We start from the raw sequence: 19,464 nt of genomic DNA, 5'->3' as shown, positions 1-19,464 counted from the left end.
ATATCAATCAAAAAAAGATGCTAGCTGTTCAGAATGGCCTGACAGCTTTCAAGGATCTACTTCATCCAGGACAACTACTGATAAAGACGAACAGTACTACAGTCATGTGGTACATAAACAAGCAGGGAGGCACACATTCCTATCCCCTCTGCAGACAGCCATGACTTTGTGGGACACAGCATTGACTTATCAAGTTCACCTGCAAGCACAATTCCTGCCAGGAAAGATAAATACTCTGGCAGATGAACTAAGCAGAAACCTCATGGATCCCCACGAGTGGAAACTGGATCCACAAGTCTTCAGCATGATAACAAGGAAATGGGGATGCCCAGACAGAGATCTATTTGCCTCCCGTCACAACTGCCAACTACAGAGATTCTGCACGAGGACTTATCACAAGCAAGCATGGAAAGTGGATGCCTTATCCTTCAGCTGGAAAAACCTAACAGTGTATGCCTTTCCTCCTCTTCCTCTTCTCCCCAAGGTACTCCTAAAGGTCAGACAAGAGAAGCCAAAAATGATGCTGATTGCCCCAGACTGGCCATGCCAGCACTGGTACCCAATCCTAAAGAACTTGTCTCAAGGTCCAGCCTGGACATTGCCTCAAATTTCTCAATTACTGACCCAACAAAGCAATCAGATCCTGCACAGCCAACTCAGGACCTTAAATCTGGCAGCATGGCGGATAATTTAGCCATTCAGAACACCCCTCTCTCCAAAGCTGTGATGGATGTTATTTTGGAGGCCAAGAGGCCCAGTACCAGAAAATCTTATGCAGAAAAATGAAAGAGATTCTGTGCTTGTAACCAGGCACAAGGAATTGACACATTTGTACCAAATATTCCTCAGATTTTACAATACTTAACTGAGATGCTGGACAAAGGCCTATCCTTTTCATCAATTAAGATCCATGCCTCTGCCATTTCAGCTCATTACAATACAGAACCACCTATCTTTTCTCATCCTTTAATAAGGCAGTACCTCAGAGGGGCCAAAAACATAAGACCTCAAGGAGAGCACTAATACCTGCATGGGACCCCAATTATGTCTTGGAAAAACTCACACTGCCTCCTTTTGAAAAATACGTATGGAGATGATACCAAAAACAAAACTTCGGTCCCACCAATTGGTGTATGTACGACACAGTAATCCATGAGAAAATAAAGTAAAACTCACGATTTATTATTCGACATCAAGCTGAGACACCTTAAAACATATACGGATGAGACTGCAGGGATAGTGTAGAATGTGTAACCCCACACAACAGCCTGCTACATCAAACATTAATCGTGCACAACATAAAAAATAATAATAAAAAGACGCCAATTCAGAACAAGTTTAGCGCTTTCAACCAATTATCTGGTCTTCCTCAGAACTCAACAGCTGATATAAAATTCTTATCCTGGAAAAACAGCTCTGCTCCTAGCAATAACCTCTGCAAGACGAGTCTCGGAGTTACAGGCAACCATGGCTGTGGAACCTTTTATCATTTTCCATCCAGACAGGGTTTCTCTGAGGACAAACCCGACATTTATGCATAAGGTGGTGCCCAGTGTGACCCTTAACCAAACCTTTCACTTGCCTACCTTTTATCCAAACCCACAGAACAAGGGTGAGAGACTTCTGCATTCTTTGGACATACACAGACAGCTACTTGGACAGAACTACAGCTTTCAGAAAGACTGAGCAACTTTTAGTGGCATATGCTGCAAGATCTCAAGGAAAGCCTATCTCAAAACAGACTATTTCAAAATGGATAGGCCATTGCATTCGTTTCTGCTACTCACAACATGGCAAATCAGTGCCTAAGGGCATTAGGCCACATTCAACCAGAACAGCAGCCATTTCAGCAGCCTTCCTCAGAGGAGTACCAACCAAAGACATCTTAGAGGCTGCAACTTGGAGTTCAGTGCACACTTTTACAAAGCACTACCACTTACCTCTTTACTCTAAATCCAGAGCAGGCTTTGCCACTGCAGTTCTGCAGGGCCTCATAGCCTCTCCTAATCCTATTTAGCCCCAGCCACCATCCTCAGCTTTGGGATTCAACCCAAGAGTAATGACTGCAACAGTGAAACATGATGAACATAGTACAGTTGTGCACCTACCATAAATGTAGATGTTCGAGTGTATTCACTGCTGCAGTCCAGGTTACCCTCCCACCATCCCCCTTTCTTTTGCTGGGTCTTATCTGTACTTCTCTAGTCTATACAACCTATGTGGTGTATTTGCTTGTAGATGAAGGAAATGTTTACCCTACTGCATGCATGTGTATTGGCATAATTTTTTTAGCCTACCCTTTTGGGGGCACCTGACATCTGGGGCAAGAAAGACTGAAAAAAATGGTGTCAGCTGCATCTTTTATACCCCTGGTGCACTGACATCAGGGAGGAGGTGACAGCAGCCGACGCCGTACCGGGACTTTGGAATTCAGGCCGGCTGCGGGTAGCCTGCCAGCAGGATAGCCCAAGAGTAATGACTGCAACAGTGAATGCACTCGAACATCTACATTTATGGTAGGTACACAACTGTACTTTCTACTTGGACAGGACTAAATCTCGAAGAAAATCTGACCAATTGCTGGTAGCATTTGCTGCAGGGGCAGAGGGGAAGGCTATTTCAAAGCAAACCATTTCTAAATGGATAAGCCATTGCATTCATTTCTGATATAAGCACCATGGAAAACCTATCCCCCAGGGCATCAGATCTCACTTCACCAGGGCTGCATCTACTTCTGTAGCCTTTCTCAGAGATGCTCTTACCAGGGATATTCTAGAAGCTGCTACCTGGAGTTCTGTACATACTTTCTCCAAGCATTATCATTTACCAATTTTCTCTAAATCCAGAACTGGTTTTGCCACTGCTGTCTTGCAGGGCCTTATAGCTGGCCCTAATGCTGTATAAAAACCTCCTCCCAACTACAGCTTTGGGAATCTACCCAAATCTAATGACTGCAACAGTGAAACACGAAGAACATAGTACAGTTGTGTACACTTACCATAAATGTAGATGTTCGAGTGTATTCACTGTTGCAGTCCTGGTTACCCTCCCTCCAGCCCCCTACATTTCTCTGGCTATACCTCTACTTTCTTTGACAATGCTTTAAAGCCTTTTTGGTGTATTTGCTTTTGGTTGGAGGTATATTTTTCTGTTTTTTAATTTTATTGGCTCCCCATTAGGGGGGCACCTGACATCTGGGGCAAGAAAAACTGATGTAATGGCGTTGGATGAATGTTTTATACCCCTGATGACCTGACGTCATGGAATAAGGGACAGCAACCGACGCAGGACCCAAGACTTTATTAATCAGGCTGACTGAGGGCAACCTGCCAGCATATTACCCAAATGTAATGACTGCAACAGTGAATACACTCGAACATCTACATTTATGGTAAGTGTACACAACTGTACTTTCCAGTAGTAGTAGGAGCAGTAGGTGTTATAAAAAAGGCTCTACGATCATATTTTGATATGTTACCAATACATGTTACCCCGTACAAGCTGCAGAAGGAGTCATTACTAGCAAACTGTTGGTGCTGCGAAGAGCACTTCTAGCTGACATGAAAGATTAAAACAATACTAATTTCATGAACTTTAATCGTACTTTGACTTAGGAATGGGGTCCACTCTCGTCATGGTATTAGAAACCCAAAAGACTTGGAGAAATTAAAAAAAGGGAGAAACCTAAAAATTATAGACCAATAGCTTGCCTTCCAACGACCTGTAAACTACACATTGAAATTGATGCCGACAAAGCTTTCAGTCATTTAGAAGAAAACTCAATTATGGCACTAGAACAAAAGAGCAATAAAAGAAAGTCATACGAAACAAAGGATCATTTGTTGTTAAATAAAGTAATAGTGGAGAACTGTAAAAAGGGGAAGAATCTAAGTATGGCGTAGATTGACTACAAAAAAAGCATCTGACAGAGTGGTTAAAAAAGTATAAGATACATGCTACACTGATAAACTACATCACAGTGACCATGAAACAGTGGCAAACCACTTTGCAGTTAAGCCATGATAAAGGACAAATTATTATTGCAGGTATAAAACTTCAAAGGGGGATACTTAAGGGTGACTCTCTCTCTGCCTTGCCCTTAACCCATTAAGCTGTCTGTTTAACAGATTAGGTCATGGCTATAATCTGGCTCCCAAAAAGCAACAAAATGTAAAGACTTCTCATCTTCTTTTTGTCGATTTAAAACTGTATAGCTCATCGGATGAGGAACTAAAAGCACAACTGCAAGTAGTCAGAACTTTTTCAGATGATATCAGAATGTCATTTGGTCTTGATAAATGTGAAAAGCAACCTTTAAAGCAGGAAAGGGAACCTTCTGAAAACTAGTGATAGAGCCTGTGAACTATGGCATAAGACTAACACAGTAATTTCTAAACAACAGTGTCAGGAACTTAGAAATAAGGCAAAAAAATAAATAAAACAGGATAAAATAAATTTCTATTATAATATTCAAAACAAATATAAAAAAAAAAAACCTCAAAAACTCTGGCCTGCTATAAACTCAATCCTTCACCCAGGAAAATCTACTACACCAACCCTGAACATCCATAACAATTCCGATAGCATAGCTACTATTTTTAACAAACATTCTACTGAATCTATAATTGCTCTTTCCAAGCAGCGTACCCCTACTCCTGATACCAAACCAGCCAAGTCTTCAATTAGCAATGCCTCATTCTCTTTCTCCCCGGTTCCTACAGCCACTATAAAAAAAACTGCTCCAGAAACTAAAACCTGCTACACTTGCCATAGATAACTTACCCAGTGAATACCTCAAAATTGCAGCTACTTTCCCACTATCAATCCTTTTAAATGGATCTATTCTCGAAAACAAGGTTCCTCAACTATGGAAAATCTCCCATATAATCCCACTTCATTAAGGGGGACCTGCCACAGAACTGACCAACTGTCATCCAATTGCTATACTTTCACCTCTTTCTAAGCTACTCGAAAAGTGTATTCATCTCCAGGTCATGAAATTCTTACTAACAAATAACCTTCTCTCAAACACTCAGCATGGGTTTTGCCCATCGCAGAGTAGCACTACAGCTCTCTTATCCTTCACTAACACCGTCAACCATCACATGAATAACAACAACTTTGTATCTGGCTTCTTTCTAGACCTAATAAAAGCTTTTGATATGGTCTCCCATTCCAAACTAGTAGATGTACTAACTGAACTATTCTTCTCACTATCTGCCACAGCTTAGCTTAATAACTATTTATCTGGCCAACAACAATCTGTTCCATGGCAAGGTGACCTATCTCCATGCCTTCCTTTATCCACTGATGTCCCCCAAGGATCTATCTTAGGCCCTCTCCTTTTCTCCCTCTTTAGTAATAATCTACAAACAGCTACTCCACATGGTTCTATAATACAGTATGCAAATGATTCAACACTCACCTGTGCTGCCACTTCCCTATCAGCTCTTCATTCTCAAGCACAGGAATCTTTCACTTCTGTTGAAACATGGTTAGCCAATGCCCATCTAATCCTGAACCCAAACAAAACAAAATTACTGTTCCAACCTAACAAGACATCTAGCTCACGCCCACCATTTAACATAATAACCAAAGACAATAATGTCATCTCCCTGACAAATCATACAAAGCTTCTTGGAGTGGAAATAGAAAATAACCTTAAATTTGACTTGCATGTCTCCCTAACAATAAAAAAAGTCCATAAAAAACTTGAAAGTCTATATAGGCACAAAAGGTTCCTGACCAAAATGGCCAAAATTACATTAGCACAAGCCCATCTGCTCTCCACTCTATTATATGCCTCTCCAATTTTGACTAATCTTAGGAAAACTGGCTTATGTAAGCTAGAAGCACGTTATAATAAAATTGGTAAGTTTGCATCTGACTGCCCATATAGAACACTTCATTGTACAGCTTTAAGGATACTAGACTGGCTTGAACTTCCCATTGTTATTCTTTACAATCAACTCTCTCTAACTCACAAAATTGTAACACAACCAACCAGAACCCCTGCCCTACAAAATCTCATCCTTCCTTACAGTTCCAGCAGACCACTTCACTCTTACAATAAGAACTTCCTCACCATCTCCAAGGCTAACAACACTGCAGGAGAATATTTTCTAGCTATATAGCTCATATATGGAACTCCCTTCCTAACACCATTCTCTTAATCTCATCCACTAACCACTTTAAGCCATCACTTAAACTTATCTAAAAAAGTAAGTGGCTATGTTCCTGTACTAACCCCTCGTGAATGCTCTGATACATCACAGTATATCCCAACCACATCCAACTTCTTCCCCAGTGTTTAATCTTTTATTCCTACCGGCCTGTCTTAACCGTATATCTTGACATAAGTCATACTTTACAAATAGTACTAGCTATGTTCAAAGCCTAGGTTTTGCTGTCACGATGTAACAAATTTGTATTTTCTTATATGCACTATATTTTGTTTACTTTATACTTGATTGATTATTGCAATTTGCGCATTAACATTTACTGTTACTCATGGAGCTTTTCTCCCCAGGCCTCTGCTGAAAAAGGACCTGTGTCCAGTCGGACTTTCCTGGTAAACAAATGTTAAATAAATAAATTAAAAAAAAAATTTGATGTGGAGCTAAGCATCCTAGAGGTCCACAGAGCACATTAAGTAGTTTGCCTGAAGGCATAGCAGGATTATTTCCATAATGCCCATCCTGGACTGGGTCATGTTTTACACATGTGTTTATGTAGCTTAGGTCCTTATTTTTTTGGGAGCCAAAATGAATATTGACCCTGTCTGATATTCTCTTTTGAATGGCTCTTTCTTGAAGCAGGGATAAAATTTTCCTTGTGGCTACTTTTTGCTGGTGTAGTGCTATCTGTGGAAGCAGCAAAGTCATTTGAGGTGAGGGTTGGGAAAAGAGAAGTGAACACCCTCTAGATATTATCCTTATGCCCAGAAGTCCTGTGTGATGGCCACCCACAGTGGTGAATAGAGGGATAAACAACCCCAGACACACTCCAGAGAGGAGCAGTTGGGCAGCCCTTCAGTGCTGATTCATTTTTTCTGTCAAAGAATATCAAGGTCTCTGATTTTGCAGACACCCCTCTATCTTTTAGTTTGCTTCCATTGAAGGGGCCACCTCTGCCACATGGCTGCCACTAGCTTAAGTGGGTTGATGCTTGGATTTTTTAGAACTATAATGATTTGGATCCTTCTTGTTTCCTATTGTATGATTGTTGAGGGTTCTCAAGTCTGCCTCCAATGGCAGAACTCATTTTATCATTCTGCTTGCACTTCTGCATTCACTCTTTAACTGAGAGACTAAGCAAGAAGGAACCATGAGCTGCTCCACTGGCTGCATTGTGCATCAGCCACATGAAGAGGATGAATATATTGAACATGGTGTTCAAGGTGGCCTGTAACTGTTTCATTGATTCTGGTGTAGGAGTCCTTTTTTAAAGATGACAATGCCTGATCCACCAGGTCTCTTTGAAAATTATTCACATGGGTGATGTAGTTCAAGGCCCAGATAGTAAATGTTCCTGAAGCATATGCCTTCTTCACTAACCTGTCCGTAGCCTGTAACTTTCTGTTGGACAGATGAACAGTAGCTGTATTGTATCCTTTCTTAGTTGCAGCTGCCACAATAATGGAACCAATGAGGGGATCTTTCACTCAAAATTGTCTTGGGGGGACTCAATATCTTGTCCAGCTTTCACAGTATAGATTCCTAGATGTTGGGCTGCTGGAGGAACAACCCTGGAAATAGAGGGTGTAGAGCCATAGGCTTCAAAAAGGACCTCCTTGTCCTGAGAGGAAAAGTCTGTAGGCCAGTTTCCCCTTCTGCAGTATTAACTCAAGAATTTCATCAAAGGTGATGATCTGTGGAGGGGATTGTGGGGACCCTTCCTGATCATTCAAGTCCATGTCTGAAGTGATTAACTCTGAAGGGAAGTCAATGTGCCTCCTTTTACATATACTCTTTCTTGGCACATCAAACTGTTGTGAATCCAAATCCACAGATGACTGAATCTGCATTAGAGCAGACCTTTTGCTCTGATCCATGGATGCATAATAAGATGCAGAAGAGTGAGTGTCCAGGGGTGAAGATGAAAACCACAGGGGCTGGAACTTCTGTTCTTAATGGAAAAGCAATAATTTTTCCTATAACTTTGAAGGCCAAGCCTTTGTTCAGCAGATGCAAAGAAATTCCATCCAGTGGCAAAGCCACCTTCCTGTCTAAAAGGTTGGAGTGAGTCAAGAAGGGGATTCTTAATCCAACATTGTGGAGAGCCCTGAAGAGGGGAACCACCACTGAAGCTTCAAATGCTGAGGTCTCCAATAGCAAGAACAGAGCCATACATTATGGGTCCAAGGACAGTTCTGAGGACTCAGCATCGGACCATTGGGGCCAAGAGCAACTCTGCTCTGAAACTGTCAGAGTCAAGTTTGCTGGATGCAATACCTTGGTGGGCAGGATTGGGGCACCTGTCAGCACTGAGTCAGCTTCAATACCACTGGTGCTGAGACATGAACTGGGGAAGGAGTAAGGATGGGAGATGAAGGGCTTGTTGATTCCATCGTCGACACAGAGGGGTGAGAGAAGGATGTCTGCCTCACAATCTGTAACTTCAGAAATGTATTCGTGTGATTCAACTTAACATCTGAAGCACTCTTGAAGGATCTGAAGGATTTGTAAGAAGCAGGAGTAGGAGGTCTGGAATGCATGTATGTTAATTCCCACTAGAAAGAAGTTCAGCTCATAAGCCTCTTAGGAGACTTGTCAGAAATAATTATGGGCTTCAAAATTTCTAGAGCCAAAGGTACAAATGTGATTATGAAATGAATTTTCCATCTCCAGTTTCCATGTCAGTGAAGTAGCTGAATCATTTTTCTTTTTCCTCAGATCATCTGTGTCCTTCTTTTCTCAGGACTTATCTCCGTTTTAATCCCCCACTTTTCTGAGTTTATTGACCTCACATTCAATAGGCTTAACCCTTTGATGACAAGTTTGTTTCTCTGGTCAGAAAGTGCTATCAGGCCAAAAGCTTAGCAAATGTCACAATCCACAAATTGGTCCACCTCCAGAAAAACAACACTTGAGTCATGGGAATCCTAGGATGAATCCTGTGGCCACATCTCTGGAATTTTAAAAACATTTCTCTCTCTCTCTCTCTTTCTCTTTGTCTGTGTATGCACAACTATGCAGGAAGGGGGATGTGAAAAGCACCACACAAGTATACAAAAAAAGCTACAATAGAAAGAACTAATCAAGAAATATCTAAATGTTTTATATATATATATATATATATATATATATATATATATATATATATATATATATATGACACTAACTGGATAGAGCTGTTCTTACAGTCAAGCAAACATTCTAAGCTTTACTGCACATGCTACATGCCTGAAAATGGAAAGGGGTGCATCATCCAAACATTTGTACATACAAGAGCTATTTTTTAAACAAGAAACATTTTTATTAAATTATCAGGTATGACATAGGCAATCTTACATTTATACAAATGAAAACAAAACCTTATCAATACAATTCTAGTTGCAAACATTATAAATTACAAACCATGTTGACATAATTGTAGTTGCAAACATTATACATCACTTATAATCAATCCAGTCATTGTCAGTCAAACATTACATAGCTCATTCAAATCCTGCCATCTTTTAAACTTCATTCCTCCTTTGTATGTATTGTTTCCACAATTCCCATTTTTTCCACTGTAATTTGCTCCTACCCTTTTTTAAAGATCCCAATTCCAGGTGTTTTATCTCTGTTACTATATTCGCTACTTCTAGTAAGGTTAGTTTAGACTTTCATTTCCATTTTCCAGTCATTGCTTTTTTGGCAGATACCATAATTAGACTGCGCAAGGCCTTACTGTGTCTAGGTAATTCCAACTCTGTATTACAGCTCAAAAAAATCATTTCCTTAGTCACACCCAAGTTGCTCACCCAGTATCTCTGGCAGAGCAGTCTGCAGGGAATCTCTAAAGTCTGCCAACTCATTACACTCCCACAAAATATGTTCCAAGTTACCTCTTCCTTCCTCACCACATCTCCAAATTTGCTGTCTGCCTGAGGTAAAGTTATTTGGAGTCTGCTTGAGGTATAAAAATACCCATGTAAACACTTCCATGCAGAGATCCTAAATCTTCTAGACTTTGTTGCATACTTGGGAGACATACAAATATCCCCCATTGTTTCTTTGTGAATTGCTTATCCAGTCTCTCTTCCCAATCCTTTCTAACCTCCTCTGGTTGATTCTTGTAGTTATCAAGCAATATTTTATATGCTCTACTAATTATTCCTTTTGTAATGGCAGCTTCTCTTCTTGATTCTACTAAAAACTCTACCACTGCTGGTCTTTCATTTAGGACCCCCCCCCCATTTATTTCTCTTTGCTTATACTCTGATATCAGTTCTTAATAAGAAGGCAATCTCTAACCTGCAGTCCAAATAAATTATTGGCATCTTCCCATTCTATGACCTTTCCATCTCTTGTTATTTGCTTCCAATGCCTTAGTTCCTTTGCTATTTTTCTCCAATAAATTCCAGCCCCCTCTTACCTATTGTCAGAATCTCCTTTTTCCTTTCCTGTGTTGGCTTAGTTCTTAGAATACTTTATGAATAAAATATTCTGTAAGATTATTCTCCTTAAAAGTCTGCATCCAAAATCCTAGTCCCTCCTTGATGTTCTTCGTGTTTCACTGTTGCAGTCATTACATTTGGGTAATCCTGCTGGCAGGTTGCCCTCAGTCAGCCTGAATTCCAAAGTCTTGGGTCCTGCGTCGGCTGCTGTCGCCCCTTCCCTGACTTCAGGTCGTCAGGGGTACAAAAGAAGCAACTGACACCATTTTCTTTAGTCTTTCTTACTGCGCGTTGCCCGAAGCAGAAGCAGTTCGCAAGTGCCGGTCGGCCAACTCCTGAGATTTTCGTGTTCAAATTTCAGATCTGAAGTCTTCATTAAAGCTAAGTACCCCGTTGGGGAAACTTTTTTCTTGCTCCAGACCGATGTCAGAAAAAGTTAATAATTGTATTTCTTGTGGAAAGCAAATACCTCATAAGGACTTTCATTCTTACTGTATTCCTTGCCTAGGCCCTGACCATAATGTTTCAGGTTATCTATGCAAATTGTCAAAGATTTTTTACAAGTACAGCCACCTAGGTTTAGTAGACACTGGCCTACAAAGAATTGGTCCTTTCCTGTGTCAGACAGACCTCAAAGGGGCAGATCCAGATGCCCTAGAGGCAGATTCCAGACGCAAGGTTCATACAGATCAAAGCAATGGGGTGCTTCTACCTCCAAAAGTGGAGAAGACAAATCACAACCTTACAGGAAACAGTCCCAATGACTTCCCTCTGCCTGCACCAAGCACTTATTTCCTGGCAGCACCCTTAGGGGGAAAATTAGCACTTTTTTCTCAAAATTGGCACATTATAACCCAGGACAAGTGGGTTCTAAATATCGTGTCACAAGACTACAGGTTCTATTTCCATACCCTGCCAAAGGCAAACGGCTGGCCAGATCTGCCAAAAAATCAATGGGCAGAGGCACAAAAACAAGTCTCATCCCTCATGGACATGAGGGCCATTCAACAAGTGCCAGAGCAAGAGCGGGGACAAGGATTTTACTCAAGACTTTTCTTGGTACCCAAAAAGAACAAGGCCTGGAGGCCAATACTGGACCTGTCTATTCTGAACACATTCCTGGATATACCAAAATTCAAAATGTTGACTTTGCAGCAGCTTCTGCCCATGCTGGGCAAGAACGCCTGGCTTGTGACTTTAGACCTAAAAGAGGCATACCTGCATGTCCCAGTCAGGCAAATATGCAGAAGATACCTCAGATTCAAGGCTGGCTCAATGCATTACCAATTCTCTGCACTGCCCTTTGGCTTATCTACTGAGCCCAGGGTCTTTACAAAGTGCCTGGCACCAGTAATTGCATTCTGCAGACAAAGAGGAATACAAATATATCCTTACTTGGACGACTGTATAATTCAAGCAGAGAACAACAACATTCTTCTACAGTATCTGGCATTTGTGAAAAACCTTCTAACATGCCTAGGGTACACAGTCAACGAAAAGAAATCAAAGCTAATACCCTCTCAAGAGATAATATTCCTGGGTGCAAGCTTAAATACAACTGCCCAGATGGCTTATCTCACGCCAGACAAACAAAGGCAACTGACTACCTATTTCAAAATGTTAGCAACAAAGGCCCAGTTATCTGCAAGAAAAATTCTGCAGGCTTTGGGCTTCATGGCATCCTGCATCCCACTAATTCCATATGCAAGACAGCATATGAGGAAACTTCAATGGCACCTAAAAAGTGTTTGGACTCAACATTGCCACAGCCTGGAGTCTATAATTACTCTCATTCCCTGCCTGCAACAGGACTTTCGATAGTGGGCAAAGGCTTGTCACCAAAACAAGGGACAGCCATTCACATTACCCCCAGCCAGGCAGACACTAACAACGGATGCATCAGATTATGCCTGGGGGGCCCACATGGCAGGAAGATGCATTCAGGGCACATGGACCTCAAACAAAATGCATCTACATATCAATCAGAAAGAGATGCTAGCTGTTCAAAATGCCCTGACAGCCTTCAAGGACCTACTTCATCCAGGACAACTACAGATAAAGACAGACAACACCACAGTCATGTGGTATATAAACAAGCAGGGGGGCACACATTCTTACCCCCTTTGCAGACTAGCCATGACTTTCTGGGACACAGCATTGACTTACCAAGTACATCTGCAGGCACAATTCCTGCCACAAGTACATCTGCAGGCACAATTCCTGCCAGGAAGGAAAAATACTCTGGCAGATGAACTAAGCAGAAACCTCATGGATCCCCACGAGTGGCAGCTGGATCCACAAGTCTTCAGCATGATAACAAGGAAATGGGGATGCCCGGACATAGATCTATTTGCCTCCCCTCACAACTACCAACTAAAAAGATTCTGCACAAGGATTTATCACAGACAAGCATGGAAAGTGGACACCCTATCCTTCAGCTGGAAAAAACTATCAGTATACGCCTTTCCCCCTCTGCCTCTCCTCCCCAAGGTACTCCTAAAGGTCAGACAGGAGAAGCCAAAGATGATTCTGATTGCCCCAGACTGGCCCAGCCAGCACTGGTACCCAATACTAAGGAGCTTGTCTCAATGCCCAGCTTGGTCCTTACCTCAAGTACCTCATCTACTGTCCCAACAAAACAATCAGATCCTGCACAGCCAACTCAGGACTTTAAACCTGGCAGCATGGCAGATAATGTAGTCATACAAAACACACCTCTCAGCAAAGCTGTGATGGATGTCATTTTAGAAGCCAGAAGGCCTAGTACTAGAAAATCTTATGCTGGAAAACGGAAGAGATTCTGTGCTTGGAACCAGGCACAAGGAACAGATACAGCTGTGCCAAATATTCTTCAGATTTTACAATACTTAACTGAGATGCTGGACAAAGGCCTATCTTTCTCATCTATTAAAATTCATGTCTCTGCCATTTTGGCTCATTACAATGCACAGCCACCAATCTTTTCTCGTCCCTTATTAAAACACTACCTCAGAGGAGCCAAAAATTTAAGGCCTCCAAGGAGATCACCGATGCCTGCATGGGACCTCAACTATGTCTTGGAAAAACTCACCCTGCCTCCATTTGAGCCCAGCTGCTACTGCTGATATAAAGTTTTTATCTTGTAAAACAGCTCTGCTACTAGCAATAACTTCTGCAAGATGAGTTTCAGAGCTACAGGCACTCATGGCTATGGAACCTTTTTATCATTTTTTATCCGGACAGGGTCTTCCTGAGGACAAACTCAACATTTATGCCTAAAGTGGTGTTCACTGTGGCTCTTAACCAAACCATTCATCTGCCAACTTTTTATCCAAATCCACAGAACAAGGGGGAGAGAATTCTGCATTCTTTGGACGTACACAGACAGCTTAGATTCTACTTGGACAGAACCAAAGTTTTCAGAAAGACAGAGCAATTACTAGTGGCATATGCTGCAGGATCACAAGGAAAGGCTATCTCAAAGCAGACTATTTCAAAGTGGATAGGCCACTGCATTCATTTCTGCTACTTATACCATGGCAAGCCAGTGCCTAAGGGCATTAGGCCACATTCCACCAGAGCTGCAGCCACTTCAGCAGCCTTTCTCAGGGGAGTAACAACCAAGGACATTTTAGAGGCAGCTACTTAGAGTTCAGTGCACACCTTTACAAAGCACTATCATCTGCCACTCTACTCTAAATCCAGGGCAGGCTTTGCCACTGCAGTTCTGCAGGGTCTCATAGCCGCTCCTAATGCTGTTAGCCTCCCAACCATAGCTTTGGGACTCTACCCAAATGTAATGACTGCAACAGTGGAACATGAAGAACATAGTACAGTTATGTACACTGACCATAAATGTAGATGTTTGAGTGTATTCACTGTTGCAGTCCAGGTTACCCACCCGCCATCCCCCTTTTCTTCTGATGGAACCTATCTTTCCTTCTCTGATTTATACAATCTATGTGGTATATTTGCTTGTAGATGAAGGTAAAGTTTATATTCGTGCATGTAATTTTATATATAGATATAAGTTTTGGCTACCCTTTTAGGGGGCACCTGACATCTGGGGCAAGAAAAACTAAAGAAAATGGCGTCAGCTGCTTCTTTTATACCCCTGATGTCCTGACGTCAGGGAAGGGGCGACAGCAGCTGACGCAGGGCCCAAGACTTTGGAATTCAGGCCGACTGAGGGCAACCTGCCAGCAGGATTACCCAAATGTAATGACTGCAACAGTGAATGCACTCAAACATCTACATTTATGGTAAGTGTACACAACTGTACTTTTCTTGAGCTTCCCCCAAGTTTCATCATCATCCCTTTCAACTTTGAATTACAGTTTTCTGCTTGTGCTGTGTGCAGGAGACTTAACTGTGTTGCTCTGAAATACCCCTTCAAATTGGCTAATCCCAATCTGTCCTGTTCTGTTGGAAGATTCAGCTTATCCCATTTGACCATCTTCCCCTCCGGGATAAAATCCTTCAGCTTTTACTAATTGCTATCCACATCTCTTGTGGTTGATAAAAATATACCTGACTTGTGTATAAGACTAAAGGGTCTAAAAATATTTTAACTGCTTGTATCTTACTGTCCACATCCATATAACATATCTTCCAGTTTCTCAGTGTTTGTATTTTCTTTTGTTTAGTCTCTTCCCACATACAGTAGAGAGTCTATTATCCAAACTAATTAGGACCTAGGGTAATTCGGATAATCAAACTGTTTGGATAATCAAGCATATAACTGAACCAGATAAAAATTTTCTAAAAATGCTTTTGATTAACATTAAACAAGAAAAATAAAACAAATATACTTTAAGTACAAAGCGGTGTAGTATATCATTGTAGTACAAGCTCAAAAAACATTCACAAGCGAATACATGTAACATTTACACATTCAGACTTTTATGCTTTTTCCTACCTGAAAACTTTGGGAGGCTGCATTAGGATAATTGACGTTTCAGATAATTGACGTTCGAATAATCAAGACTCTGCTGTATGCTTAGCTGCCACACCAGAATTATTTTTAATCCATGCTCCTAAATACTTCATTTTGTCATGTCCCCATAAATATGGATACTGCTGAATCAATACTTGTGAGGGTACATAACTTACCACTATTCCCTTTGTTTTTGCTTCATTAATTTTGTATCCCAAAAATATTTGAAACTGTCTGAAACTGTTCCACAACACTGTAATGCCCCCTTCTGGTTTTGTTAGGTATAAAATAATACCATCTGTAAATAGAGCCAGCTTTTCTTGACTACCATACCAATTATATCCTTGAATTTCTGAGTCCCTTATTTTCTTTACCAGTTCTAAATATAATGCAAATAACAATACCCTAAAGCGATTATTAAAATTAAAAAATATGCTCCATAAAAATCATATTTCCTATTTTTCTGCTATCGTAAGTAGTGGCTTGAGAAGTCAGGGTGAAACAAAGTTCACACAGAAATTAGCTGTTCACTGTTCACAGATACATTTTTCAGGTTTTCATCAGTTCCTGTTTATGCCCTCTGCTATGTACTTTGATGGAGGTGTAGTGAACCCATTTTTTTCTTTAGTTAGCCATTGCTTAACAACATTAGACAGGTAGAAGAAGGACGGGCTAGTACCCTGAAGGTAATGAATACTGAAAAAACAGAATGGAAAGAAATAATACTATTGTAGATCCCAGGTAGAATTATTATCATTAAATGGGGCAGATGTTTCTCTTCAACCAGATGCCCATTTTGAATGCAAGGGGAATGTCCCACAACATGTCTGAAATAATTCCCAGCTTGTTGCAAGCAGGTCTGAAATTCATCTGCAGTACCTTATAAAGAGCAAGCAAAGATCCCAGATGTTTACCTCTCCCTCTCAACTGTTCCTGATTTTGAAGAATATCCATGATTTTCCTCATAGTTTTGCCTTGTCTTGTTTTTCTTTCATTTTCTGTTTGAGCACTGACGATTACAGTTAGTTTATAATGAGGTTCTCTGGTTTGATTCTCAGATGGGATGTGGTCTGTGTGGAGTTTGCATGTTCTCCCTATGTTCGCTTGGGTTTCCAAAGACATGCAGTAGGTGGACTGAACACACTAAATTAGCCATAGGTGTGACAGTGCATGTATGTGTGTGGTATGGAAGAACAACTGCGGCAAGGCTAGCCACCCAGATAGTGAACATTGGCTCTACATGGTTGTCACTGTTGGTGTGAAACCCCAACCCCATATGCAAAATTAGGAAAAAAAGGTTGTGGATGGATAACTGGATTCGAGTTTCACAATTCTTATTGTTCAAAAAATGCATTTTCTATTAAAATTTTAAGTGAATTACAGTAATATTTAAAAATATTCCCTGATTTTGACCCTTTGCCCCTCCCTATTATTTTTGGCTTTTTCCAGAATTCTTGAGCAAATAATTTTAGACATGTGTATTAACCTTGAACAGAAATCTGGAAAGATGAGGAAGAAGACTGTTAATATGTGTTTCCAGATTTCTTCTTTGATAGCTACTTTGTAATCCACCTATATGTCTTCTTTTTTAAAGGGGCTTGGAAATTCCTATTTTTACACTATCTGGGCTAATAATACAAGGTACTTAACTGAAAAATAGGATCATAAGATCATAACTTGCCAGTCACTGCAGCTTGTTAAATGTTTATTCTCTTACTACTGATTAAAGACAGAACTTTTTTATTAAATGTGAGTAATCCGTAAACAATCTTAATTGTAACTGCTATGAATGTATTTTATAAAGGGTGGGTAACTTAATAAAAACCTCTATCATATTCTCTTTTTACAGCCATATGTGCATGGTGATGCGAGGCGTACAAAAGATGAACAGCAAAACTGTTACCAGCACTATGTTAGGGGTGTTCCGTGAAGATCCCAAAACTCGAGAAGAATTTTTAACCCTCATTAAGAGCTGAAGCTGGCATCCATCTTCCAATTTGAAGGAAAACACTGTACCTTCTTCCCCTGTCTCCTCTAGCTTAACTGTTTGTAAATGTGGAATTGTGTTAAGGAGTACTTACTGTTCACCCAGTGTTTCCATGCTGGAATATATTTTCAGATGCCATTGTTGCAACCAGATTACATGTGTACATTGTCCATAATTATGCACCCAAATGATTAGACACACTTCATGATTTGTAAAACCAAAGTTACTGAAACTAAAATATGGAAATATACTTTAATGAGCAGCAAAATAAGTCAAGGCTAGAGTTAATTCTAGGGATACAGAAATACTAAAGAAATAGAAAGATATGTAAGGCAGGTCCTAGAAATTGCAAATGGTTTAGTTAAGTGAATGAGATCTGTTTATATGTATGTCTTTTTACTGTAGCTAGGGGTAAAGTAAATGTTTCAGTGTGACCCAAGTGAAATACAGGGTACTGGAAATTTTCTGTGGTCGTCATTGTGTGTCATCAATTGACACTCTGACACCTAAAATCTAAACATAAAGATTTGCACTTTCAGAAATCAGTCACTTCTGTGTCTAATCATGAGCTGGTGATGCATAGCATTAGTTACCATGTATGTGTCTCAGTGTTATATGTTAGCTGTGTTTTAATCAGATGTGGTAACATCTGTTTGAAAATAGCACATTTGTACAGTATTACTTTTACAAAACTGCCATTATCAACACTGTCCTTTGCAGTCTCTTATTCTATTGTCCAGTGTATGTAGCAATCATATGTGAAGTACATTCCCTTTTTGTTTGTTTCAGGGAAATTTTAACTGTGTTGCTACAGTTTTGTTTACATTTGTTCAACACACTAAAGCAGCTGAGACTTGAATGGTTCTCTATAATTGATGTCATATTAATTCTTGATGACAATTGTGTTCAGATCATTGGTAGAAGGGATGATATTTACAACGTAAATGGGACAGCTGTGATTACGATGAATTTACATCTTGTTCTGTACATTTTGGTTGGCTTTCAATTTTTTATTAATCTTATTTAATAAGTGCAATAAAAAGTAAATTTATATGTTTAAATTGTAACATTTAAAAAAATGTGTTATCTCATTTGGCCAGTAGTTACAATACCAATATCATACTTAGGATATTCTATATTTTCAACCGAAAATGATGTGCCTGCTTGGTCATCCATATGCTTGTTTTTTCTGCCACTTCACCAACCACAAATCTATAATGATATTGCAAATGTAGCTTTCAGTTTTAGTCAGGAGAGTAAACTATTGCTTAAGTTTTTGCACAAACAGAGCCTCATGATTGGTCAGAAGTATGGTGTAATTACTATGAGACTGTCAGGTGATTTCTGTCTTTCAAGTTCTATGTCTGACCTCCTGCAGTTATCAGTGGAGAAAGCCTGACTCACTCATGTGAGTCCTTCCATTTCAAATCTTGATGCAGTAAGTTTTTATGAAACCAAAATGTCTGGTTTCAGGTTCCCATTTACTTCAGAGAGAGAGAGAGAGAGAGAGAGAGGAACAGACAGGCAGATACAGCTGCCATATGCATTTGCATCACAAGAATTTTTATATTTAATGTTGTTCTTCTTCTTTTGGCTTTTCCCAGTTAGAGGTCGCCACAGTGAATTTCTTATCTGTAAGCCAATGAGTTTGCCATGATCACGAGCTTTGCTGCAAATTTACCTAAATTATTTCTGAGTTTGACTTTGGACTTGTGGTGATATTAACAGTGGTTCCAAGCTTTATGTGCACCTACAATGGCACTGTACACTGTCTTGACAAGGTTATGTTGAGCCCAAGGTCATGTGTTGCTGTGGTTGCATTGTGTTTGTCTTCCACCTCCTGCTGCATCATGATTCATTTACCTGGTGCTTTTTGCTAATCTAAAACTTTGAAGTGTTAGATGAACGTGGATTATGTGGAGCTAATGAAATATTCAGTTACTGAATGATAGGTTCAAA

The 19,464-nt window shown here is 40.3% G+C and overlaps 1 protein-coding gene across 1 annotated transcript in view; it reads left to right on the top strand.

Annotated features, from left to right (window-relative positions):
- GCH1 (GTP cyclohydrolase 1) overlaps window positions 1-18,566 on the top strand; it is a 735,188-nt gene extending 716,622 nt beyond the window's left edge. Inside the window, exon 6 of the mRNA XM_044074405.1 lies at window positions 17,368-18,566. Within this exon, the coding sequence (XP_043930340.1) occupies window positions 17,368-17,494 (127 nt within the window). The 3' untranslated portion in view covers window positions 17,495-18,566. The remainder of the gene's footprint in view (window positions 1-17,367) is intronic.
- The last annotated feature ends 898 nt before the right edge of the window (window positions 18,567-19,464 follow it).

Source organism: Protopterus annectens, chromosome 6.part0 (genome assembly GCF_019279795.1).
Source record: "Protopterus annectens isolate FY-2018-M chromosome 6.part0, PAN1.0, whole genome shotgun sequence".
NCBI lineage: Eukaryota > Metazoa > Chordata > Ceratodontiformes > Protopteridae > Protopterus > Protopterus annectens.
This window is presented reverse-complemented; position numbering and strand designations above follow the sequence as displayed.